At 46.3% G+C, this 27,940-nt stretch overlaps 1 protein-coding gene across 1 annotated transcript in view; it reads left to right on the forward strand.

Annotated features, from left to right (window-relative positions):
* The first annotated feature begins 4,178 nt into the window (after positions 1–4,178).
* Positions 4,179–27,940, forward strand: part of CAVIN1 (caveolae associated protein 1) — a 35,413-nt gene continuing 11,651 nt past the window's right edge. Inside the window, exon 1 of the mRNA XM_084804678.1 lies at positions 4,179–4,758. Coding sequence (XP_084660804.1) covers positions 4,339–4,758 — 420 coding nt within the window. The 5' untranslated portion in view covers positions 4,179–4,338. The remainder of the gene's footprint in view (positions 4,759–27,940) is intronic.

A 27,940-nucleotide genomic window follows, 5' to 3' on the forward strand; every position in this document is an offset into this window, starting at 1 on the left:
GCTCCGAGGTCGGTTCCCGGAAACCCACATATCCTATGGCCGTCTAGTTGCTGACTAGTGGCCATAGGATTGCTCCCTAACAGTGTAATCCTATGCATGTTCACCCAGAAGTAAGTCCGTTGAATTCAATGGGGCTTACTCCCAGGAAAGTAGGTATAGGATTGTAGCCTAGCTATATTTTTAGTTGATGAATTTGTTAAAGCGGCATATATTTTCATATGAATAAAGGTTAAAGGGGGAAAATACTTTGGTTTCTTTGTTGTGATGATGGCTGGTACCATCTTGGAAGAGGTGTTCTGTCCTGTGGGAGACAGAAGTGAAAATAACCTTTTCTAAGATGGTATGGCATGCACGGTTTTTGTATCAAAAGAATGCTGGTGTGTTGTTTGTTTTTTAAATCTGTCCACTTAATTAGGGGCCTAACATTTTAAATTGATTAAGCAGCAAATTGACTCAGCATTTCAGCTCTAATGATTGCTTTACAGTATAAGAACCCAGGCTCCTTAAGGGTGCAATCCTATGCATGTTTAGACAGAAAAAAGTCCTACAACTCCCAGCATTCCCCAGCCAGCCATGCCTTTTTCCTTTAGACTTTTTTCTTTAGACTTTTTTTCTGCCTAAACGTGCATAGGATTGCACCCTAAATGTATATTTATAAATTGCACTCAGGTTCTGGGCTGGGGATGCAGCACTATGCATATTCCCCCCACCAGCCGCAGCCCCCCGCAAAGTGTAATAAGGACAGAGATTAGACTGTCCATTAAACATTAATTTCTGAGTTGTGGAAAAAGTTTGGATATGTTTGCATCATATACTGTAGCCTAAAGAGAGAATCCAACAGATTTTTTTTAAGGAAATGCCTTCTTGCAAGCATCAAGGGCTTCTGAACCTTTAAAAACATGTTGTGTTTTTACAAACATTTTGAACAGTATGTGCATACTACATTGCACTGGATCACATCTGCAGCAGCATAACTCTTCCACCCTATTTAGAGCATCTCTGAAGCAGATGTCATATGAGTAATACAGGCAAAAGCCCTTGCTTTGCTCCAGCTGAAATAGACCCTTTTAATGTAAAACTGACTCATCACTCTCAAACACTGGAAATGTTTGTTTCCCTTCTGGGGATTTGTCAGGAAAGATGGGTGTGCCTTGGGAAATACTTTCCTATAAAATGGTCTGTTGTTCTCAACATATGGCCAAAAAAAAAATATCCAGGAGGGCCAATTCTTTCCACTGTATGGTATCATTTGTGGGATAAGCTGATAAACATTAAATTACTAACTTGAGAATGGGGAGTGGATGATGGTCAATTGATCATCACCAAATATCTCCTGTAGTCAAGAATGCTCTTGGGTAAATAGCAGCCTTCATATGAAGTTATCTTATACCAAGTCATACCTTGGTCTGAGTATTGTATACTCTGACTGAAGTATCTCTCCCAGGCTCAGACAGGGTGATACCATGGATTGAACATGAGACCATCCACATACAAAGCTGCTGATGTACCAATGAACTGTGGCCCCTTCCTTTCTTACTGCCCTGTGGTGACAACTAATAACAATGGCAGGAGTGAGGGCCCTTTGCACTCAGTAGCTGCCCTACTATTAGGCAGAGTGAAGCAGTCGCCTCAGGCAGCATATGCTGGGAGGAAGCAGCAAGTTGCTGGAACAGAGAGTAGTGAGCCATGCAGCCTGCCCTGAGCCCCCTAAGCTAGCTTCCTGCCTTCAGGTGTGGCTGAAGATGCCGTCCCATTGCCAGCGCTGAAGAAAGATTCAACTGCTAGTTCAGTCAGCTTTTGAGCATGGAATGGGAGGGGGCGCCATCTTGTCCATCTCAGGCAGTAAAATGTCTTGGGCCAGCCCTGCTGACACCCTAACTCTACAAGAGTCAGGTACACACATGCACCTAATTTAGGAACAGGTACTCTCTGCCCTGCAGACTCTTTGCAGAAAGCTGTGTTCATCTTACTTTCCAATTAAGCTATAAGGTCAAGCATCTCCTACATGTGCTGTATCTGAAACCATCTCTGAAGAGGGAAGGGTTCAGGAAAGAACCGTGAAGCAAATACAAGGAGTCATTGGAGAGGCATGCTTGGGTTTAGGTTTGCCAGCTAGCCAGAATTTTACTGGCTTGGTCAGAAGTTTACTCTCATACCCTTAATTCATAGGATATGAAGCCAGAAAAAGTTCCAGCCCTGCAGGTTTGGTTATTAATGTCCGTTTGTGCCCTGTCATAGCATACACATATGCATTAAGTCAGCGCACATGAGGGGTGAAGGAAGAAACAGTGGGACTGTACTCTCCATTGTGGTTGCTAGAGAAATGCCTCATGCTGGAGCCAGGCCAGAGCAGTGGGCAGCCCATACCCAAATCTAGAGCTAGAAGAGGTATTTTCAAGCCTATTGTTCCTGAGGGCCATTGTAGAGCTGGCAGTTGGCAAGTCATGCTTACACAGTTCTATCATGCTTACACAGTCCTGTGCACATTGCAATTTACTCAAGGAAATCCAGCGAGCTTCATAGCTGATCAGGGATTTGAACATGGGATCCTCACATCCAAGACCAGCACATTAGCCACTGCACTGCCACTGCCTCTGACACCTTATTGGCATAAGGAGAGGCACCAGAGGTGCCTTAACAAAGAAAACAACTTTTATCAGACTTGCTTGCAAAACAGCTGTCAAGTGATGCATAAGCTGTTTTGTTGTGTCATACTGGGAGAGGGCATTATTGTATGCTAGAAGTGGGGGCTCCCCTGCCCCAAAGCCAGCTCTTTCCTGGTTCTTAGGGCTTCTCCACACAGGGCTTTTATCCTGCTATTGAGATTGGTTACTCATGGAAGTTTGTCGTTCCTTTACTTGATGTCATCAACCTCTAGCTCCTCTCCCATGCTTTCTGACCATTTCCACGGCTTTATTTGAAATGGAGATAATGAGGTAATTTAAAAAAAACTGAATGTAATTTGTCCGTGTAGAGAGGGAGTTGTGCTACAACAGCAGTGCCATCTGGTGGTTGTATAATGAAACAGACCTTGCAGATAAAGGCAACCCCTTGGGGGGGGGGGGAAGAGGTAGTGTGTGTGAAAGATCAAATCTTAATCCTGCAAAGAATCCAAAAGCGGAAGCCCCGGTAAAGTCATAGGATAAAAAGCCCAGTGTGGAAAAGCTCTTAGAAACAGATCCTGGGATTTTCTTTCCTTTTAGTGCACCACAGGAGACCAGAATTATAAGCTGGCATTGGGTCAGTGATACCTGCCTACTACTGTTTCTTTTTAAATCTATGTGGGCTGTTCATAATCATAGATAAAGATAGGACCTGCTACCTTCATTGACTACACCAGAAACCAGCCAGAATCACCTTCCAGTTAGCCTGTTGCAATGGCCAACCCAGTATTTGATTACACGCTGTGTTTCCAGAAAATGGCAGCCGCTCCTTATGGTGATGGTTGGCAGCTGCATCAGATAGCAAGGCCATGCTGTACATCAACCTAGTCTATCTGCACCACATACCAAAGAGCTCCCCTTTTAATTCAGGCTAGGTTTCTGAAGTGTATCCGAGCTGGATGTGCCTGCTTGTATGAGCACATCCCTATGGCACAAATAAGCACAGTAGCATAGCCAGTGGTGCATGGTGAGTGATCCAAGACACATGTGTCCTGAACTGTCACTCGATGCCTTTAAAAGGAAGCACTAAACCTTTCGCAATCCTGGCCAAAGGCAGAAGTCTCTGGGTTATCCCAGCTGTGCTCCTCTGTGCAGCTGTTTCCAGCCAGCCGCTCTTTAACTTTTGCAGTTGTGTGCGCAACGGGCAGTTTCTCAGCGGCAGCTTTTTCACAGAGCGTTTTTGTGTTTTGTTTTCCTCTCCCCCGTTGGATTCCTCAGATATCTTGCTAGGAATCCCTGCCTTCCTACTATCTAGTAATAGCAGAGGCTGTTGGAGTTGGAGTGTTGCATTCCTCTGCGAGTGAGTGAGCGAGCGAATCCTGCCTGTGCTTGCATGCTAAAGCTGTTGCCTCCTCTCCAACTATTTTAATCATTTCAGGGGGAAAAAAGGGGTGGACCCGCCAGGCATTTGGCAAGAGGCTCCTTTTCTCCAGTTGAGGTGGAGTCAGCCAATGGCCTGGGAGCCTGGAAAATTTTGCAGGACAGTTTCCCTGGACAGCTTTGCAAGGGTTGTGCCATTTCAATTGAAGCACACATCCACACGCTGCGCTCTTGGCTTCTGGCTCGCCTCCCAGATCTGAGAGATCTCAGATTCAGCCTCCTCTTCTCTCTCTCTGTCTTGTCCCTGCAGCGTCGGGCTTCTCCGGCCTCTGCTAGTCAGGACTCCTGAGTGACCATGGCAGACACCAGCCTCCAGATCATCGAGCAGCCAACGGCCTCGGAGGCCTCGGAGGAACCAGCCGGTGAGGAGCCCATCAAATCTGATCAGATCAATGGTGTCATGGTGCTCACCCTTCTGGACAAGATCATTGGGGCTGTGGATCAGATCCAGCTGACCCAGAGTCAGTTGGAGGAAAGGCAGCAAGAGATGGATGGCGTGGTGGCCAGCATCCAAGGGGAGCTGGTCAAGCTCACCAAGGCCCACAGCACCACCAGCAATACGGTCAACAAGATGCTGGAGAAAGTCCGCAAGGTCAGTGTCAACGTGAAAACTGTCCGGCAGAACTTGGAGAAGCAAGGCGGGCAAATCAAGAAGCTGGAATCCAACGAGGCAGAGCTGCTGAAGCGCAGGAACTTCAAAGTCATGATCTACCAGGTAAGGTGCCCTTTGACCTCTTCCGCTCACGTCTTTCGGTTTTCGCTTGAAGGCCCTCTAGCACGATGGCCCCTCTTGCCCCCTATATGGGGCTTCCCAGGACTCCCATGTTATAGCGCACCATATATAGGATTCGTGTAATCACTGGAATCTTGAGGACAGAGAAAGTTGAATGTTACAATGAATTGCCCAAGATTTTGCTAAGATTTCAAAGATGGCCTTAAGCAGTCAACACCAGTGCAAACTTTGCAGGCATTTGCCAAAAACAACAGTGTAGGAAATATTTATTCGGATTCTTTTTTTTCATATGGTGTCAGGGAGCCAACCGGCATCCATAAAGCTATCAGGAGTGGAAATAACTTCTTGGTTTCTCCAACATGCATCTTGAGGCACTGGTTTGGGAAAGCAATCCATATATTTTAACTGTCATCTCTCAGATAAGTAACGTTGCCGAGAATGCGCTCCTGCTCATTGGGTTTGGTGACTAGTCAACGCTCTTTGTCTCTTGGGTTTACGTTCGCTATTTTTCCTGCAAAGCTAAATCCAATGTGGTGTGAGTTGCAGATTCTTTCATCACTGACCCTTCAGGTCCTGGAGCTTTTTACCATTTTGGTGAGAGCTTGCTTTGTTCTGCCTTGCAGCCTCTCTCTAGTGCATTTGCCAGCCAGCCTTTAGATCTCCTAATATCAAACAAACCAAAATATGCAGCCCCAAGCCAGGCTTCCTCTTCTACGGTGGTGGTCCAGGCTTCGTAGCCTCTGGTGGAAGAGAAACGGGGCATTGTGAGGTAGGTTAGTCTGCACCATAGGGTTAAATATACGTGTGTGTGTGTGTGTGTATACACACACACACACACACACACACACACACACACATATATATATATATATATATGCCAGCATGACTCCAAAGGTGCTTGAGACAGAAAACCTGCAAAAATGTAGCTGTGTTTCTTACCACTGCAACATAAAAGTGGATCTAGTTATGTCTGTTTGAGGAATCTGGCAAGTAGCGGACGGATATAGCCCTCTGATTCACGGCTTGAACATTCTCAATTATATCATGCCTCAAAGGCGGGAATACTCCAGTATATAAGGGGTATGAACGCCACCAAACCAGGTTTATAAATACACTTAATCGGAAGCCTGTTGATCACATTGGGGGAGTTTCACTAGTTGAAAAACAGGGTGATGAAAATGAAACATGCATTAAAGGAAAGAGAATAAAGACAGGAAACTCTGGAAGTCACTCTGTATTGTTATTGCTCAGGACACTCTACAAATGTAATACAAATATTCCCTCTTCCCCCCCACCCTGCCCCACCCTCCGCCAAGATGGTGGCAAAACCCTCTAGGGTTTTTATGGAAGCCTTGGAATCAGTCAAACACCCTCAGAGATTAAGACAACAAAACCATGGTTAGTTCTATTGTCTCACAGACGAAGACCTGGTTCGGACCACACACCAGCCCGTTGTGGGTTAATTAACCCTTAAGGTGTTGTGGCACATGCCAGCCGTCATTACGATATGCAAACCCCAACCAGGGGTTGTCCTGATGTGTGGACCCGGCCGATGGGGTTTATTTGAGGGCTAAACAACGCTCACCTAATCCACATTCTATTATAGAGTTATGCACGGGTTGTTTAGCCTTCAAATAACACCTGCTGGCCAGGTTCACATGACATGACAACCCCCAGTAAGGGGTTGCATATTCATAATGGCGCCCAGTATACGCCACAGCTCCTCCAGTGTTAATTAACCCTTGTCATCTGAACAAGCTCAATCAGTGGTTAGGCAACAAACCATGGGTTAAATAAACCATGGGTTACTGTGACGTGTGAACGAGCCACAGTGAAAATAGAATTCTCAGATCATGCACGTATTGCATCCCACCCCCATCCCCAGTATGATTTAGTCATCTGAGGTATTGTGATTTAGAAAAGTCACTTTACATCTGGCCAAAAGGACTAATAAAAGGTGTAAGCATTCCTGTTTATGATTTAAATATCACTCCAGCAGACAGAACAACGGCTTCATTTATTGATGTTGTCATTATTTTCTCATTTCATCCTATCCCTGATAGCCTGGGAGCATAAAACATTGGGCTGGATCCAGACTTAGTAATGCTTAGCGTAGATCCACTGAAATCAATGGGACTGAAGTTACTCATGGTTAATTTAAGTCCCATTAATTTAAGTGGGTCTACCCATTTCCTGGTGCTTGGCGAGGGTTGGAGGGGAGGCATGATAAAGACAGAGCCTGCAGAGAGGCATAAGCTGTGCAGGTGGAAACCAGGGATATCTTTTTCTACAGCTTCCCAAATCAGGACTCAATGTAATATAAGGTCTATAAGTTGCTGCAGTGCCTACTATTTTCATTTATTTGTTGGTACATTTTATATCCTACTAAGGAGCTCGAAGCAGCGCTGTAGTCTCATGACAATCTTGTGAGATAAGAGAGGCTGTGTGGTGGTGACTTGCTAAAGCTAGGACTTGCTAGGTCAAGCTAGGCCTTGGAACTTTTAGGAATCCCACCTCCAAGCACCATGCTCTAGCCACTGTAGCACACTGGCTGTGAGTAGGAGGGGCCACCCCATAATTATCCACTGTGGCAAGGTTGGGCAACCTGCAACTCTCAGCCTAATTTCAAAAGCCCTCTGCAAGGGATCAGTTCAGACCTCTGGCAAGAGTGATGCGCCCCTCCCACGACAGCCTGCTGAGCAAGGAGGATGAGAGAGAGTGGAGGTGCCAGTGAAAGAGAGAGAGAGAGGAAGGAAGGAAGGAAGGAAGGAAGGAAGGAAGGAAGGAAGGAAAGAAAAGGTGGCCCACCACTTTTGGCTGTGGCCTTTTCGCTGCCACCCTGTGACCCTTAACAGATTACCCCAGTGAGAATGCAGCCCCCAACAGAAAGAAGGCTCTCCCCCACTGCACTATAGACTTCCAGGGCTGAACAGTTCACTTATATCTTGAAGTCTGGGTTCAAATCCCAGCTCTGCCCTTAGACTCGCACTTAGGTGGCCTCAGGCAACTTGCTCTGTCTCCTCCTTAGTTCATTTATCTGTAAAATAGGCCAACCGTACAGGCTTGTAGTAATAGCAAAAGAAAGAAGAAGGTGATGTTACAAGTGTTGATGTGGTGGGTAAATGATATTAGAATTTTAAAGTGCTTTTGTATGCCCCAGAGGGCTGTGGAAGCAATGATTAAATGCTGCCCTCTTGGCTGAATAGAGATAAATAAATCCCCCCCACACATGCAGCCCCTTAACACAAAGCTTGATGGACTGTATGGACCCCAGGGAAAGCTGGAGATGTATATTTTCTAGAACTTTGCCCCGTGGCAACAACTTTTCTCTCCATACAATTGGGGAAAAATAGATTTGCTTTTGAAAGGGGATTTTTTCACACTGAGGTCAGCCTGTGCTGTTGCTCTGGATGCTTCTCACCCTGCCTGGCACTATTTGCTTTGTTTCAGACCTGCTCTCTATTGCACATTGGAAAGAGCTTGCTCTTCAGATTGAGGATTGGGCTGCAGTGCTGATGTACTAGTAATTGTCCTGTAGCTATAGGGCTAGTGCCTTTCTGAAAAATGCTCTGGGCTTGCAGAGTTTGCAACCTACAAACTATAGTCTTGAGTTGAGCATTTGGAAAATCCAGCCTAGGATGGCTGTAGAAGGGTGTGTGTGGGGGGGGTAAACTGTATATATATGTGTGCGGGGGGGGGGGGTCAGGGGTTGTAGCCAAGCAGGATTGGCGCCATGATCTGGAAGCGTTATTACTATCAACCACATCAGAGGCAGCAGATTTCCTCAGAAGTTATTAATGCAGCTGTTTGTATGGGTGCGGCCCTGTGAATATCGCAGGACGTACTTTTGTTATTGCTTTGTAGCCCTGCTGGATTTGATGCATGAGCTCAAGGGACTTGTATAGGGCCTGCTGTTTGTTAAGCATAGCACTTTGGGAGGACAAAATCGGTTCCATTGGCAGCGAGGACTGAAAGGTAGGAGTGCCAGGGTCTGCCTCTTTATTTCCATTGCTCTCTGTCATCGCTGCAGTCACTTCTAGCTTGCTGATTTAGGGCAGAGCCTACCAAACCTTGGTTACCCATCACCTATTGGAACGGACCATGACAGTATGTGTTAAAAAAGGAGCTGAAGCATGTTAAGCAGTTCCTAGAGTTAGGGTGCCCAAATGCAAAAGAAGATAGAACTCTTGCACTGTTAATAGAAGAGGGAATTTCATCAGGCCTCGCTTGTCACTACCCCTGCTGAAATTCCCTCTTCTACACAGCTATTAAAGGTACAGCAGCCCTGCCGTCTTTTGCATCTGGCCACCCTGTCTTGCGAGAATTTCGTGCTCTTAAGGAGGCCTCCTTGAGAAACTTTGGTATAACAACTTTATCTACAGTTGAGCTTTTTCAGATATCACACAGTAACAAACCCAAGTTTGCCACTAAATGTATGTTTGACAGGGAGCCATCGTTCACCGTGGCTCTCCAATGAGCGCATGTGTATGACACCTACATTTGCAAACACCAGTTTGTCCCCACTTGCAAATCCTTCACATCTTTAAGGGCACACTGGAAATATCTCAGATGTATACTTCTAAATGTAATGTGTGAATCCCTCCTTTGTGAAAATAGAATCAGGGTGTGGCTTTTATTCTGGATTTACTCAATCTGGAATGAGAGAGGGATCCCATGAGTATTTCATGTGCTTATACTCTGGAAATGCTGCTTGTTTGGAAAAAAAGTCCTGAATAATTCAAATTTCACTCCAGCATCCTTGGTAGTGCTTTATAATTATGTGCTGTCGATGGGTGGGTGATTTGGAGAAGCATATTGTTCTTCTCACATCTTTGGATTACAGCATTTCTGGTTCCCCCTTCATCTGCATTTGGAGCACCATCGGCTTGCAGAGGCAAATCTCTTCTCAATTTTAAAGAGAGTGTTAAGAACCTGAGACACATGGGGAAAGAGCCTGATCTTTCTAGAGCTCTGCCTGTGCATCCTTGCTCCAGCCACACTTTCATTTTACAGGTGTCCCAACAAATAACTGAGTGGATGATTTTGGCAAGTATCCAAAGGAGCATTTTCTGAAGTAAAATATGAAGCATAGATAGGTGAGAGAATAGCTTTTTCTGCAGTGGGGCTGCCAGGAGTCCATAGGAAGGAAGAGGGAATGATATGGGCTGCAGAGGATCCATTCTGTTGATCACCAGAATCTGTACCCAAAGCCCCCTTCGGCTGTGAAATACTGTCAGGGGCTGCCAGCACATTTCAAATCTTACCAGCACAATCACAAGAGCTAGAAACATGGTTAGACACACACAGATCCTGGGGATTTTCACAGTTCCCATTTCTATGCTCTGTAGTGAATCTGCATGTGCCTGCTGTTGCCGTTCTTTACTCTGGTATCTAAGCCTTTCATACATTCTGATATTTACCCCCATATCCATTAAAGGCAGCTCTTTAACTTCTTAATTCTCCTGAACGCACCAAGATTAATATTTTGGGGAGAATCCATGAGAACAGAAGAAGAGCAGTGCTGGATCAGACAAAAGGCCTCTATAGTCCAGCATTCTCTTCCCACAGTGGCAAACCAGCTGCCTCTGGAACCACCCAAAGAGGACGTAAGTAGAAGAGCACCCTCCTGCTCATGTTACCTAGCAACTGATATTCAGAGACATTTTGGGCTCCTTCACACAGAGCTTTTATCCTGCGATTGAGATTGCTGCTTCACGGAAGTTTGCATCCTGCAACTGAGATTGCTCCTTCACGGAAGTTTGCATCCTGCGATTGAGATTGCTCGTTCACGGAAGTTTGCGGGCTCTTTCCATGACGCCGTGATCATTCACGGCGTCTCCTGCACTAAATGCCCTTTGTTCTGTTTTTAAGTAGATAGCCGATAATGAGCTATCAAATTACCCCGCTGTGTTCCACTTGACTTTCCTCTGTGAAAAGAGTAAAAGCGGCAAGATCAATGAAAGATAATGGCAGACTCAGATACGGGGAGAAGGAGGGGGGATGGGGATGGGGGAAAGGAAGCACGTGAAAAAGGGAGTTGTGATCCTGCATTTAAAACAGAAGCAGAAAGCCCCGCTTTAAATGCAGGATTTTAGGTTGGTGTAGAGATGCCCTCAGCCTCTGGAATTGGAGGTAATCTATAGCCATCATGACTAATAGCCAGTGGTAGCCTTATCCCCCATGATTTGGCCCAAGCCACTGGAAACAGACACCTGTGCGCACTCACACACACTGGCGTGTGTTTACTGTATCATAGTAGCCTCTCTTTGTCAGAAGAACCATTGTAACTCCCTGGGTGCTGCAGGGTGATTTTGACAAATGAGTTTTTGCCCTTCAGCCTTAAAAATCCATCCCAATTAGAGCCATAGAAGGCCCTATAAAGTCATGGCTGTGCCCTCCCTCGGGAGCCAGCTGTGGAATTGTTCTCTTCCATCTATTTTCGGTACCGCTCATAGCCTCAAAGCTGCAGTTCCCAAGTGACACCCAGAGAATTCGACTCAGTGGTTCCCACCGGCTCTATTTAACTAGCAGCATCTTGCAATAATCACTGGCTGTTCACAAAATACCTTCAAGGTTATTTTTCCCAGCTCCTTAAAAAAAATGTTCTGTATCCAGATGCACAATATTATTTCTCCTCCCACTTAGAAAGCAAAAGCTGGTGATTTATGATTAACATGTTTCTTCTCTTGCTGATTATTTTAAAGCAACTAGGGCTGATATGTGGCCTTGCTGGAATGCTGTTTGCATTGTCACAGGAGACGGAGCTGCACAGGGATAAATTAGCTCAGAGCAAGGGAGACTGACTGAAGGAAACAGCATTTCCCATTGGTATTCAAGATAAGATAAAGTTGGGGAAAGGATAAAAGCACAGGCAGCTTGTACTATGATTGTAAGCTCTTTTGGGCAGAGATTTGCCTCTTTTGCTCTGCAAAGTGCCATGTACATTGATGGTGCTATATAAGTCCTAACAACAATAAATAATACTTGTGGGCCCCACAGAAGTAAATGCAGCACACCTTTAAGTTGGAGGTAATTAACACTTTGTTCCCATCGAGAATAAAAGTTGACTCCAGTGCCACACTTTAGACAACAAAAGGGCTTGTTATCATAATCTTTTACAGAGCTTTTAAAAATCCATGGTGCCATTTAACATTTATATTCTCACCCAGCATTGTAAATCAGTTTGCAAATCCAGGTATATAATACTCTTCCACAGGCTCCCCTTCAAAGCAGCCTTTATAGGGTCAGTTTCCTTTGGAACAGAGAGCCCTGGAACCACATGATAGCTTTGTATGATCTCCTTTGCCCCCTAAACGAAGAGTGAGTAGGCATTGCAGAGGCACAGGCAAGCAGTGCAGTTCTAGAGCGACAGAGGGATATGCACCTCAACATCCTAAATCCGATCCTTTCACCAAATCTGAAAGTTGCTTACGTTTACAACTACTTTTTGCAGGCTGCTGGGGAAAACTGATCTGTAGCCCCCCTGCTGCCTTGGAATTGGGAGTGACTCATGAGTGCATTCCAGTGTGGCTTTAGACAAAGAGCAGCAGAATTACCCATTAAAAAGGCACCTATTGTTTGACAACAACTGCCAGGTTATACAAGGGGAGTGGCGATATGCACTTACTGTCTTCACTTTTCATTCTAATACTGTTGTGGAATAGTGAGAATTCATCAGACTGGACATTGTACTCATGGGTTGTTGTTGTTGTTCAGTCGTTAAGTCATGCTCTTCCTGACCCCCTGGACCATAGCACGCCAGGCCTTCCTGTCCTCCGCTCTCTCCCGGAGTGTTCATATTCATTGCATCGGTGATGCTATCTAGCCATCTCATCCTCTGCCGTCCCCTTCTCCTTTTGCCTTCAGTCTTTCCCAGCATCAGGGTCTTTTCCAGGGAGTTTTCTCTTCACATTAGGTGGCCAAAATATTTGAGCTTCAGCTTCAATATCTGTCCTTCCAATGAGCAGTCAGGGTTGATTTCCTTTAGGATGGGCTGATTTGACCTCCCTGCAGTCCAGGGGACTCGTGAGAGTCTTCTCCAGCACCACAGTTTGAAAGCATCAATTCTTCGGCGCTCAGCCTTCCTTATAGTCCAGCTCTCACAAATGGAGAAATGGGAAAGCAGAAAGCATATAAGAATTGGAGAAATGAACCAATCTGAAGAAAAGTCATTTGGGGAAGATATTTATTAAGTTTAGCGAACAGAGAGTCATGGGAAAAAGGCCAAAATATGCTTTTGAATGTAACCCTGGAGTTACGTGTTCTTATAGGTACAGTTGTTACAAAAGGGAACTGTCAGGGATGAGTCCCAGCCCTTTCAGATGTCTGACAGCTCCTAGATGCTGGGAGAGATTCTTCTGAAGGCCTTGGCTTATGGGGGGAATGTTGGTGGAACCTGCGAACCAGCAATGGGGCATGCAAATGTTCTGGGAAGGATCTTTTAGTTTGGAACGGAAGATCATTCCTAGGAACAGGCAGAACATTTGCATGCCCCATTGCTGGATCGCCAGTTGCACCAACGTTGCCCCCACAAGCCAAGGCCTTCAGACGAATCTCTCCCAGTGACTAGGTGCTCTAGGGAGGGTTCCTTCCCCATGCTTTGAGCTAGCAGTTCTAACTCTTAACTCAAAATCAGAGCTGTCAGATATCTTAAAAGGCTGAGACTCATCCCTGACAGGAACAAAGCCTGCCTATTGGCCCTTTTCAGTGTCCTGGAGTGAAATCCAAATCTGACATCTGCATACAAGACAGGACAAATACCAGAGCAGGAGGCCTTTGTTGAAAAGCAAGTTAAACATTTAGAATGGAAAGCCTCAGGATGTTTAGTCTGCACCTTCCAGCAGATAGGCCGGATGTTGGGGCGTGCCTCTCACTGTACCTTCTGCAGGTGGTCTGGTTGCACATTAGAGACAGCTTCGGGGAGAAGGTTCAAGAAACTTTGGACCTGTTTGCATCAAAAAGTGAAAGAGATTAAATTGAGGAGATACATTAATTTCCAGAGGGAAAGCCGAGTTATTTTTAGGGTTACAAATATAGTTGGTGTGATTCATCAGCAAAACCTCCAATCTTAGGTTGAAATTTGGTCTCTGATTAGTAGGAACTAGTGCGCACAATCAAAGTCGGTGGCATGTGCCGGGCGCCATTAGCCTAATTACCCACCCAGGCATAACTTGTCGTGTCTTCCAAACCCAGACAGTATGGCTTATTTGAGGGGGAAACAAACCACAAATAACCCATGGCTTGTTTGATTGTGCAAACTGGCAGGGCGATTTAAGATTACTGAAGGAACTGTCACCCTGAAGGCCACATAGCTTCCTTGTCCTTGCTCAAAAATGGGAGAAACAGAAATTCAAAGATAGCTTTTGGATCCAGTTTGCATTTGTGTCCAAAGCAAGCACATAGTTTGCCTTCCAGGGTGAAGTTATTGTAAATAAGTTAATAAACTGTATAAACTGTTACTAAACTGCTTCTGCCCTGAAAGGCAAGAAATAGTTTAAATACGTTAATTATGTTTCAAAATCCTCAAAAATGATTCTCTGCCTTTAGTTGAAGTTGCGTAATATATCAATTTATTTAAATTAGTGAACTGAGTAATCTGTTAAAAGCCAGATAGTTAACTAAACAAAATTTGGCCAATAGCCCTGATTTCTTAGGGCATTTTCACATGTGAGAGTTAGGGCGCAATCAGTAAGATTGCGCCCTATGTCGTCCTGACTCGGGGGTTTCTGGGCTGAAGCCAGCAGGGCAGGAGGAACTGTCCTATCTTTGGTGATTTTTGCTAGACAGGCTTTTCAGCCCATCTAGTGAGGGCTGTTTGGAGGGGGAGGGAAGGAGGCTGGAGGAGGCTCAGGATAACTTGTATCATGGCTTCTCCAGTCTCCTCCCCTCCCTGCCCACTGGAATGCCCCCTTTCCTCCTCCTCTGAGGTCTCTTTTCTGACCTCGGAGGACAGCCGGTGCAGTTCTCTCCATGCTGGCTATGAGGGGAAGGGGGAGCGAGGGAATGGATCTCTGTCAGAAGGGTTTCTCCAAGCAGTCCTATGGTCCAGGGACCATAGGATTGCTCTCTTAACTTGTCTTTGAGATTGTTTTGCACTATTTATATGAATGTGTGTTCATTGTTAATGTGGAAGAGAAAGCAAAGGAGAGATCTTTGTAAAGCAATGAGCATTCTGGCGAAAGCTGTTTTTTTATATTTGCATTATAAAAAACTTTATAATGCAACTGAAACTTTAAGAATGTGTGGAAGTACTGTGAGTTCTTGGAACCTGGGGCTCCTCTGATTCATCACTAGTTAAAGCTGCCCTAAAACACAGCCTCTTCTCTGTTTATCCTAAGCCCCTTCTCAGCTTTCAGAGGGGCTATCATAGGTGTCACGATCTCCCATCCAGAGTAGCACCCTGGGCTTGAACAAAGAGGGGGCCAGCCAGTCCCGTTGATCCTGCAGCACTAGAAGAAGAGGTGCTGGAGAACGACCCGGGCCCTGGCATCATGATCAGTGCATGATAGTTCCCCCCTGTCAGATCCAGGGATCCCTGAAGTGGCACTTCAGGAATCTGTATCCCCGGATCTTGAGCTCCCCACCGCCAGCAGGAAATCGGCCCCCTTTGCACTAGGGAACCACACCCCCATGCCAGCCTGTCAACACTAGCAACACTGGTCTGGAAGAAATTCACAGGGAGGAGGAGTGCTAGGCTGCAGGCCGGAGGACTACCCCTCGAAGGACTTCCACTTCTCAAGGAAACACCAGAGCCTCAGAGAGCTTGGTCTGGACTTTAGGCATACATGGCTTCAGTCAGGTCCTAGACATTGCTGGAGCAAGCTGCTAGCTAGGAACTCGCTTTGCCACATTGTTCCCTTTATCGGGAAAATAAATGGAGAAGGTCTGATTGGACCGCTCCGTATTCTACAACCTTCAGTATCTGACCGATTTTTTAAAAGGCACAAATGGTGGTTACATGAAATGATCAAGTTATCTGAAGGATCGCCTCCTCCCATATGTGCCTGCCCGGACCTTAAGATCATCCTCAGCGGTCCTTCTCCGTGAGCCCCTGCCAAAGGAAGTGAGGTGGGTGGCTACTAGGAAGAGGGCCTTTTCTGCTGTGGCCTCCCGGCTGTGGAATGAGCTTCCTAGAGAGGTTTGCCTGGCACCTACGTTGTACTCCTTCCGGTGCCAGGTGAAGACCTTTTTATTTTCCCAGGCATTTTAGCTTTCTAGTCATTTAGCTTTGCTGTTTTAAATCTGTATTTCAAATCTCTGCATTGCTGCTACGTTTTATTCTAGTTTTATTCTGGTTGTATTGTTATATTGTGGTTTTAACGCTTTTATATTTTATACTGTTTTGCTGTGTGCTTTTGGTTTTAATTTTTGTGAACCGCCCAGAGAGCTTCGGGTATGGGGCGGTATAGAAATTAAATCAATCAATTAATTAAAGTGAGCAGGCACCCTGTGCAGTAATAAGGAAGGCATTTATAAGTGGAGCCCAAGTCCCTGAGACAATGTAAAACTACAGGCGAGAAACCTCTTGTTTTTGCTGCCTGCAAAAACAGGGTGGAGCTGTCAAACACACAGGGTGGCCATGTGTCCTATTTTACAGGGGACAGTCCACTATTTGAAGACATTCCCTCTTTGAAGGGCAGTGAAGTTCAAGTCCGGTTTACAGGGGAACAACCATAGGAAGGGTGAGGCAGAGCAAGGGCCTTCAAGAAGCCCATCAGCATCTGGGCAGCAAAATGAGCAGGCTCACATGTGATCTGGCCAGAGGTTCCCCCACCCTAGTGAGATGTCTGGTATTTCTATATGATTAGAGTAATATCTCTACATTTGCTTCTATACATATACATTAACACATTCACAGTTAATGCAAGTCTATGTGGTCTTTTATCCTCTTTTTTGGTGAGAGCGGCCACCCTAGAGAGAAACCTCTTGTTTTTGCTGCCTGCAAAAATAGGGTGGGGCTGTCGAGTGCCTGGCAGGCCACAACCCATGGATGGTGGGCTGAGGTTGTCTTGGTGAGTCAAAAGTTGTGCAAGCCTGAAATAGCTACTTGCCTGGTTGCCTACGGTGAGTAAGAATGGTCTCCAGGTAGACAGCACGGGAGGAGAGGGGAGCTTCACAAAAGCTATTGATTGATTGATTGCATTTTTATCCTACTTGTCAGACAGTTATTGTCTCCCAAAGCGTCTCCCATGGAGAGAGAGAGAGAGAGAGAAGCCCTGCCATCAGGATTACAAACTAAAATTGCAAGGCACACAAGGGAAGGGGAGTGGAGAGAAATGTTGCCTGTTTCGTTTCCTTATAGGGCAGAAATGACTCAAGGGGGGACAGGTACTAATACTTTGTGGGGGAGTGAGCAGAACAGGGAGCTCTACTACTGTGTGTGTAGGGGGGGAATGATTTGCCAGGCTGCTGTTGGCCTCTTTGCTTGTGCAAACTCCCTGCTGCTGTGGCGTGGACTTGGCCTGTGCCTGGCAGTTGTGGCTGTGGCTGATGGAGACGCCTTTGGGTCCCTCAATGCTGCCCACTGACTTCCATTTTCCTCACCTTAGCCCGAGAGGATCCATGGCGCACCCTGTGAACCTTCTCCAGAGAGTGTGCCCTTTGGCCTTTCATCGGAGAGCGGGCCCTTTGACCTTTCAGAAGACAGCAAGGCCTTTTGACCCTTCTGAAGAGACGTTGCCTTCTGGCCTTTTAGCAGAAAATGCGCCGTGGCACCCGCCAGCACAGAACAAGAAGGGAGGCAGCAGCTTTGGGACAAAGGAGGCAAAGCCATCTGCGGATCACTCTGAGCCCCTTCTCCTCAGACGCTGAAAGCAGTCATGGCAGCATAATGTCCTTCTTGTTGACCCCCAGGGTCCTGCCCTGCCTTGTGCTTGTAGAGCAGACTTGGGTCTGTTTACTTGCTTAGAGGGGCCTTTTGCTTAATCCATTGTGTGTGCCTTTCTATTGCATTTGCCTAGCTGCCTCTAGAAGGAAAGTGCACAAGGATAGCAGGCCACACAGAGCCCTGTGATTCTGTATTCCATTCAGCCCTGATGCAACTTGATGGAAGTCCTCAAATTATAGGGGAAAAGATAGGGAAGGATCACAAACCCCATCAACTTTAGCTAAATCATGGCTTCCCATAGCCTTCTAAAAATAGCATGGGGGGGGAGCTGTATGTCACAAAAAGTAGAGGGCTCGTATCCCCCTGGCCCCCTCGTAATTCAAGCACAGTTCATAATCTTGATCAAGCAACAGCTTCTCCCTATGCTTTAGCTTATCTTTTCACAAATCCGAGAGTGAGTCTACAGGAGTTCTGTAGGAACAGAGGTGCCATTTCAGATTCAAGGGTGGGGGTGTTTCATAGGAGGATCTAAAGGCCCCCTAATAGAAGCAATAAATATTACATTGCCCTAGCGCGCACGCACACACCCGAGCATTTTCTATGGTCTTTTTTATTATTGCTCATAGTACCTGTAATAATGCTGCTGATGGTAATGTACCTAAAGACCTAGACCCCAATCAACAGAAGTCAAACAGCCCCCTTTTTTGCCAGGGGATGTGTGCCTCTGGCATGTGTGTCTAGTACATAAGGCCATTGAATAATGGGTAACAATAATCACTCAGTGTGCAGAACCAACGAGTTGCCTACAAATTTATTTATTTATTTATTTATTGCATTTATATCCCACCTTTTTTCCTCCTTAAGGAACCCAAGGCAGCATACATAGTCCTCCTCCTCCTCTCCATTTTATCCTCACAACAACAACCCTGTGAGGTGGGTTGGGCTGAGAGTGTGTGACTGGCCCAAAGTCACCCAGTGAGCTTCCATGGCGGAGTGGGGACTGGAACCTGGATCTCCTGACTCCAGTGCAACACTCTATCCACTACACCACACTGGCTCTCAAATGTAGGAACACAGGAAGCTGCCTTATACTGAGTCAGACCGTTGGTCCATCTAGCCCAGCATTGTCAACACCGACTGTCAGCAGTGGCTCTCTGGAGATTCAGGCAGGAGTTTTTCTAGCCCTACCTGGAGATGCTGGGGATTGAACCTCAGGCCTTCTGCATGTAAAGCAGGTGCTGTACCACTGAGCCACAGCCGCTTGTGAGAAATAATCACACATGAACTGAAACCCAGGGTAGAAACTGAACTGCAGCCGAAATGTCACACGGTCCGGCCCTCATGGGTAGCCACATGCAGAGAAAGTTTTGTCTTCTGTCCAGGGCCAGCCCAAGACATTTTGCTGCCTGAGGCAGAACAGGAAATAGCACCTATTGCCTTCCTCACCATGCTACCCAAGCCTGGTTAAGTTATTTTGGCACCTGAAGCGGGCAATCCCACCCGACCCTAACAGAAAAAAATACAATTAAAAATCACTAACAATTTGCTGCACTTTTATGTGCTGCAACGAATGGCCCCAGGACAACTTCTCAGGTCCTGCGGAGCTGCTTATCTTTCCCCACTCCCCGGTCTGATATTTACCTGACATCCCCTGCTGATGATGTGCTTGTTTAAGCTGCAGCCTTCCTTCTTTTTATGCTAGTTCCCTAATGGGCCTACTGTGGGAGCAAGCAAGGCTTGAGAATGGCACAGTAGCCTTAACAGCTTCCCATGCATGAACCCTGGACACTCCAGGTAGACTGGGCACGTTCCCCTGGAAACAGGGCACCGGAGGGAGCAGAAGCAGCCATGGTGGCATGGCTTCTTCCCGTGTGCTTCCAGCCTGGTAACAAGGTCCACGTGCCAGCGAATGACGCAGAGATGGCAGCAGACTGATGCAGTGAACGTTGCATCATGTTGAGCTACGGAGCTTTTGTTTTGGATCTGCTGAGCTGTCATGCAAAGAAGGCTATCCTGGCACGGGGCACTCCTTGGCAAAGTTTTGTCCAAAGCAAAGTGTGCGCCAAGCAAGGAAGAGGTCAAGTCAACAAAAATAAATGCCCCTAATTTTTTGGTGGTGGGAGGGAATAATGACATCAGGAATAATGACATCATGACTAATCCCACAGAGAACTATTTTTCCCATTCCAGGAACATTGTGCACATTTTTCTCCTTACTTCCCCGCCCCACCCCAATGCATTTTCAAGCAGGCAGAAATAGGGCTTCCAGGTTGCCAAGCAGATAACTTCAACAGGTGGGGCATTTCCCCATGTGGTGGTCCAGTGATGAGCATATGATGGTCTTGTTGAACATCCTTGTGCCATGCCGCTGTTAAAAGCATAAGGCCTATGTTGGGGGGGGGGGGGAGTGGAAGCTGGCAATCCTCTGTGTAATTGGCATGCCCCACATTCCACTTGGTAAAAGAATGAACAACACTGTCTACACTGGTTTCTGGGCAGGTCACCTTGGTAAACTGGAGCCCCTCCTGGCCGAAGGCTACATTTGCTGCTATGAAATGAATTTATTGTCCGTCTCATCCCAGATGTTTGCCTCCTCCACTTTGGAGTTCTAGCCACCCAGCCACACCCTCGCTGAGAGAGGGATGCAGATTTAACATGCTGCAGTTGGAGCGAAGAATGTGTTATTTTCCTGGCTGGGCATAGAAGGGCCCCCTCCTGGCCCATTTGCTTCAAATTCCTGCCTTAATCTCTCCCTCCTCAAAGCCACACCTAATGGGCAAGGCAGGGAGAGAAGGGAGGCTCTGAAATGGAGAGTTTTGCTTTGACTTAAGAACAGAATTCACACTTGGTTCCTTTTGGAGGCTAGGGAGAACGAAGCTCGAAAGCATCCCTCTGTTGCTTACAAATGCATATTTAAGAAGTCTCTCCTGCTCTGATTTTGCACCTTCCAGATACAGTTTTATTGTGTGAACTAGGCAAATGCATAGATGGGCTATATGAGATCCATGTATGTTTGCATGGTGAATCTTCATCAAGCTTTCATACCACAGACCTGTTTGGTCAATCAAGAGTTTGCTTTGGTGCTAGAAAATCAGTTTTTGTGTAGTTGTGTCACCCATTTGTTGAATGAAAACACCTAGATTGATATTGATGATTATTATTTGTTTCTTTGTTTAGATAATTTATGGGCCACCCTTCAGCAAAAGCTCTCAGGGCAGCATACAGATGAAAGAATAAAACAATAATCGATATTATCCCTCCAGGAGGTGTTTCAGTTCCTGGGGATGGTACCTTTTCCCAGCACTGCATTTCCCTATATTTTGTACCTGGGCAAATGATCTTTCCATGAGGATCATATATTTTAAATAAAGTACCTTGTTCCCTGTATCCCCCAGAGCGCACATCTGTTGCTGTTGCAAAATGTGGAATGCGGTTGTGTGTGTGCTTGGTATTTCCTGTGACATCTGTTGTGAAGTGTAATGCCTCCCACCCTTCCACAATCCCTGTGTCATTTTATGACTTTTTTTTAAAGAATTAATTCATTTTAATTCATTCTTAATTTAGTTAATTCAGCAAGGATGCAGTCCTAAACCTGTTAATTTAGGATTCGATTCCATTGAATATAGCAGGATTTATTATTAAGTAAACATGGGTAGAATCAGGCTGCACTCCTGTGTACGCTTACTTGGGGGTAAGCCCCATTGAGCTCAATGGAACTTGCTTTCCAGTAAAAATGCATATGTGTGGTCTGTCAGTTGAAATTCTAAGGTGCTTACTTACTGGAAAGTAAGGGCCAAACTAGAAGTTACACAGCAGATGTAGCCATCTCCTGATTTTATTTTTTAAATAAGAAGTAGCCACAGGAGGTTGCAAATTTGACTGGAGGAACAAAGGGCAGAGAGGGGTGTGCAACTCTTCCCCCTTCTAGCAGTTTGTTCCACTCAGAATTACCCCCCTCCAAGTTGTTTTTCCACTATAGTGGAAAAGATAGGGATTTTTCTCCTGAGCTGGAAAAAGCAGCTTGGGGAGACAGGGCCGAGATCTTGAGTGGACAAATGGCAGGAGAGGAAAGGGTTAAGTAGCCGTTTCTCCACTCTTTCATTTCCCATTTGCAGCCCCCAATACTGTCTTCATCTCAAAAAAAAAAAAAAAAAAATTGGGAGATTTTCCCATCACAGTGCACAGTGGGACTATTTCTAAGTACATTTAAGATTAGGCTGCATTGATGTGTAATTGATTAAGGGCACAATCTTATGCATGTTTAGACAGGAAAAAAAGCCCTACAACTCCCAGCATGCCCCAGCATGCTGGCTGGGGGATGCTTGGAGTTATAGGACTTTTCTTTGTGTGTGTCTAAACATGCATAGGATTGCGCCCTAAATGGTTGGTTTATAACCAACCATGGCTGGGGCATGCTGGGAGTTGCAGGCCTTTTTTCTGTCTAAACATGCATAGGATTGCACCTTAAACTGGTAGGGGCCAATTTAAATTAGTTGGGTGGAGAGTCCAAGGCACGCTAATTTAGTGTGTGTGTGTGTGTGTGTTTGTATCTACTGAAATAGGGATCAAAAAAAGAAAGGAAAAATTAAACAGGGCTTTCCCAGCTTTACTGGAAACAAAGACGGGTTGTGGCTTTTGCTTATTAAATTCTAAGTTATTTTTAACCACCTTCAGTATCTCAGAAGGGACATTACATTCAGGTTTTGGGAATATGCAAATTTACTTAAATTTAAGTGGTTGATTAATTGGTTAAAAGGCAAGGACGAAATAAAACTCCTTTAATCAGTTGACAGCCCTATTTTTAATACTTTGCTGGTTGAGCAATCCAGCATTGTTCCACTCCAGTGCAGGGGAGTTCATGGATATTTTCTTTTTTAAGAGTGGTGGAAACAAGGAAGGTTGCACCTCTGCCAAAGCTACCCCAGCCTAAAATCCTGCATTTAAAACGGGCTTTCTGCTTCCGTTTTAAATGCAGGATCACAACGACTCCCTTTTTCACCTGCTTCCTTCCCCCCCTTTCCCCCTCCTTCTCCCCATATCCGAGTTTGCCATTCTCTTTCATTGATCTTGCTCCCCTTCTTGCCGCTTTTACTCTTTTCACAGAGGAAACTGAAGCGAAACACAAAAGGGTAATTTGATAGCTCGTTATCTGCGATCTATTTAAAAACGGAACAAAGGGCATTTAGTGCAGGAGACCCCTTGGAGGTTCACGGCCTAGCCCGTAAACTTCTGTGAAGGAGCCATCTCAATCGCAGGACAAAAGCTCAGTGTGAAGGAGCCCTATGTCCTGCCATTCCTTGAATCTGCTGTTCCCACTCACTATTTAGTTTATTCATATGCCGAACACTCCCCATCTGCAGCACAGAAATACACATTTATATCATTTTTTTTTAATGAAAGGTTACAAAGGGTAATACATTCATTTCCCCCTCCTCCCCCAAAGCAAGGCCATCTTCCAAAACTATTACAGGTGGACTGGATAGCACACTGTTATCTTTGAAGGATGATTTGTGAGAACACCACACAAAGGATGAAGGCAGACACGAGATATAGGGAGGTCGCAGTGCATCCCTCAGCTGCAGTCAAGTCTGGCTTTGCAGCTGCAAGGACAAGCATGCATATATGCTTCAGGCACGGTATCCCCCTTTCTCTTTCATTTGTAATGCTGCTGCATCAATGTTCGTGCATTTCTCCATTCATTTTGTGGCCTTGATGCTCTGAAAAAAGGAAGCTTGCTTTTTTTTTTTTTTTAATGCAAAATCGCTTTGGGGTTGTAGGTAGGGAAGGATGACTTGGTGACATCACTGGGGGCCCAGCTAATCAGCACCATCCACAGCTGGCTTCCCTTTCAGCTTTGCAGAACTGTGGGTACATTTTTCCAGCACTTGACCCTGTGAGGAACAGGCATGAGAACCGCAACACTCTGAAAATGTGATGTCCGTCCTCACCCAAAGATTAAAAGGCGATAGGGTCATACATTCATTTGTTGTCTGGATAAGCTCGCATTTATTAGGCGCTTCAAGCCTGCCCCTTCCCTTCCCTTGAAGCCTTAACTGGGCTGATGGTCCTGTTGTTTTTGCTGCTCTCTTTTGCTGCTTCCTGTGCCTCTGCCACCCCCCTGGTTTCGTAATGCCAGGCCCCACCAGGCTGGGAACATCATTTGTCTTTGTGTCTCGTTTGCCTTTTATACACCAAGGGGAGTGTTTATATGTGTTGTAGCAACCAGGCGGGTTGAGTGTGCCCAGAAAGACTGCTGGATCAGTGACTCACTGCTCAGGAACGTGGACTTGGATGGGGAACGTGTGGAGGAGAGAGAGAGACAGAGAAGCAGGAAGGAAAGCTGTCCTGCAGAGCTGACACATTGGGAAGGGGAACAGCACAATAAATACACTGTACACTTTGCCTTCTGCACCTCCCAGAAAGGTGCATCTGGCCTTCAGAGGTGCTTCCAGATGGAGGGGTCCTTGTGCTAACAACCCAAGGGCATTGTGCAGCTATTCCGTCTTTTTTTTCCTTAACGGAAAGGACAGAAGAAGTCGTGAGAAAACATGGGAGGGATACGAGCGGAAGATTACGATGTCTGGACCCCCCGTAAAATCCTGTGAATGAGGCAGGGCAATGGCACCATAAATGCCTCATCTAGGAGCACCATTGAAAATCAGAGGCTTGGGGGCACATCGGTCGGACTCCTCTCTTTCCTCTGTGTGTGGTGGTGGGAGAAATGTGTCTAGGGGATAGTTCTATTTTAAGCAGCCGCATTCCCTTTTGATTCCATATTAATATTTCCAAGTCAAAGGAACCAGTTTGCTCTTCCTGGTCCCGGTAGATTACAATGTATTTGGTGTCTCTGAACTCTAACCACAGCAGAGGAATTACTTATATGTTAGCTTAGCAAAGCCTTGGAATTAGGTCCACAAAAGTGACTAGCCTGCTGAGGCCTGCAGAAGAAAGAAAGAGTGCTCTGTCCCTCCTATAGCAATCTGGCATTTATGTGCCAAGCAGAGAGGAGGGAGCTTTCCTCCTTTGGAAACCCCCCTTGTTCTGAGAGTTGGGTGCAGAGGATGGGTGGTATGCTCCACCTCTCTTCCATCAGCTCATTCACTTGCCTGCCCACATGCACACGATCCCTTGTCACCTATAGCTACCAGGCTAGTGCTTAAATTCAAGGCTGGCTTAGCACCTTTGCTTGGTGATTTTCAAACTATGTTCTGGCCAGGGAGGCCTGGGATTCCTCAGAACCTTATCAGGTTCCTCAGTGGGAAAATCAATAATGGTAGAGAAGCTTCCCTAAAAGACAGCTTGCCTCTCTCTCCTGTGAGCTTTGCCAGCAATGCACAGCCATCGGGGAATGTTGGATGTGTTCCAGGGTACACTCGCAGGTTACACAAGGTGACAATCCAGGCCCCACATGGGCTAAACACCAGCCCTAGATCACGGCCCAGATTTCTTCTACAGTGCACTGGGGTTCCACGGCAGATGTGCAGACGTTCCTCTGCAGATGGGTCAACGTGGAAGGAGGACCCTGGTGGTGAACCATTCAAGTTGCAAGCTGGGCAGCTTACGCATAAGTAGACTCACAGGGAGGGTTCCAGACTACCAGTTTTCAGGGCAGGCTGGAACCCTTCCTAGCAAGCTGATCCTTCATCTCATCCATTTCACTACAAAGGGTTGTTTAAAACAACCCCAGGAGTGAAATTTGTGAGATCGGGAGATGCTTGCCAAAAACATTCTAGCCTTGAAAAGGCAGATTAGAGCCCTTGCTTTCAAAAGATCTGCTGTTGGGAAGGGAGGGCTTTGCTTGCCATTTGAAATGGCAGTCTGGGGTGCCTCCCCATGAATACATGTGCGCATGAATATGTGCCCTGGCTTTGCAATCTCAGTGACAAATGACTTCACTCAGGATCTGATGAGCACTGTAACAACAGTTCCCGGAACATATCTTGGGCGGGGGGGGGGGGGCGACTGACTCCTTCAGGCATGCTTCCGTTTATGCATACTCAGCTTTTTCTCTACAACCTTGAGAGCTTGAAACTTACTGCTCTTTAAAATAATGGAAGCATAGGGACAGGCTTCTGCTCCATGACAGACCATGCTCCACAATTTGTGGCATGGCAGCGTGCATACAGATACCTAGACCACCCAATTATCGCACAGGCCACAAGCAGAGGGCAGGCAAGACGGGACCTACGTGCAACAGAGGGGAGGTTTGGAGCGCACCCGTCCTTGCACAAATGTTGTGAAGCCAAGAAGGGGCTGATAAGGATCGGAGCTGTCCGGAAATGGCTGGCTTCCAGGTATAGCTATGCCACTGTGAGGAGGGGGGCAGCTTTTGTTCAAGCGACATTGTGTGGCTTCCCAGGGAAGGAAGTGATTCCTGATGTTGCTGGTCCAGCGGTGGCTGGAATTTCTGGGAGATGAGGAATTGCCCTTGCAGGTGGTGTTGTGGAGCAAATGACAGCCCTGTGCTGTGATAGGGGTGTGGAATATCCTGATTCTAAACAACCACTCTTTCCCCCCAAGAGGCCACTTGCAAAGTTTGTCCCAAATGTGCAAGCTTTATGATTAAAGCAGATGTTGGCCTAATGTACCCCAAAAGGCCCTGGAAATCAGCACAGCGAGTAGCTTGGAGATGTGAGGTTAGAAAAACAGCCTCCAGGCTAGTTGTCTGCAAAATGGCTACTCTCGATCCCACAAACTTGAACTGAGACTCCAAGGTCCACAATCCTCCTGCTAAATTAATATTGTTTAAGCCTCCGATGGTTTTGCAGAGAGTTCTTTCATGCATTTTAATGCCAGAACTAGGGTCTCTGTGGTATTGTCTTGTTTACCTCTTCCAAATCTTAAAATAGTAATGGCTGGCTGATATATGAACAAGATGACACCAAAAGCATTTCCATAACCAAAAACAATTGTTGAAGCAGGTTGATCTGGGCAATGCAACAACAACAGCAACAAGAAGTATTAACGTAGCTAAAATGTTCCAGACAGATGACTGGAGACATTCCGGCAACAACAGCCCTATGGGGTGGGCTAGTGTTTTTATCCCCAAGTTGGGGGCGAGGGCATGGCTTGCCTAAGGCCACCACCAACTGAATCCAAGGCTGAGATAAGATTTGAACAGAGGACGTCCCAGTTCAACTCATTCTCTAAACCTATGCTGTCTGAATGACCAAAGTTTGTCTTGAAATCAGATGGGTCTCTAAGAACCTTGTAAATAAACCCAAAACTTACTAGCCTGCAAATGTTTTTTTTATCACTTGTTTGGGGCTGGCAGAAGAAGGATGGAGAACTCCATCTCTCCTCCGGCAGCCTGGATGGATTCTGTGTTGGGCACAGAAGAGGGAACACTTCATCTCTCACCTGCATGGAATCCTGTGCATTCGCCCACATGCGATTCCTTGTTGCCTCTGGCTCCCGGGTGAGTGGTTAAATATAAGGCCAATTCTGTTCTCATTTGCAAAGCAACCAGTCCAGTCGCCTGGGTGCCTTCAACAAGGGCACAGCCGTAGCCACCTTTGCACTGCTGAAAGCTAGCTGGCATCCTCTTGTATATTTGGGCAACGGTCTTAGCATCTGGTACACCGTGTGTGGTCGTGGGAGAGGTGGTGTTGGCCCTGCTGATATCGATAGGATAGTGCATAGAGATGTATGCACTATGTATGATGTACCTACACCCGCACAGTTGCATTGTTTGGTGTTGCCAAACCAGTGTGGTTTCCTGGATGTTTTGCTACACTGGTGCAAGACCACAACTTGTGATGTCTTAGTTGTCATGTTTGTATCCTGCCCTTCCTCTGAGGAGCTCAAGGTGGCTACCTTAGGGATGATCTCTTCTCATCCTTGCAACAGTCATGTGAGGTCAGCTGCGTTGTGAGACAGTCACTCGCCCAAGGCAACCCAGTGAGCTTCACAGCTGAGTGGTGATTTTCACCTGGAGTCCTTTCCCACATGCAAACCCAGTACTCTTGCCATTTACAACACATTGGTGCACTTTGGGGGGTGATTTTGTGCAACCCTTTGAAAGCCCTTCTTGCCTTTCCATAGCTGTAATTTGAACGCAAAGCTGACCTTGGCTCATATGCACAGTCCATTTTTTAAATGGCTCTGCTTCACTTTCTGACTTGCACTGACAGCATTTGCGCAGCTACCAGAAAAATCGGAAGGAGTGGGAGGGCATGAGTAGAAGATGACATCTGGACCCCCCTGTAAACTTCCCTGAGTGCGGCAGGGCCGTGAAGGGACCAAGGCTATAGCTAGTAGAAGAGAGAGGCTAAGAAGTACATGGAATTGTGTGTGGGAGGGGGAAGAGGCTTTTGTGGAGTAAAAGAAGGGAAAGGG

The sequence above is a fragment of the Heloderma suspectum genome, chromosome 6 (genome assembly GCF_057233095.1).
Source record: "Heloderma suspectum isolate Gila_16-S chromosome 6, 16-S_ref, whole genome shotgun sequence".
NCBI classification, from domain to species: Eukaryota; Metazoa; Chordata; class Lepidosauria; order Squamata; family Helodermatidae; genus Heloderma; species Heloderma suspectum.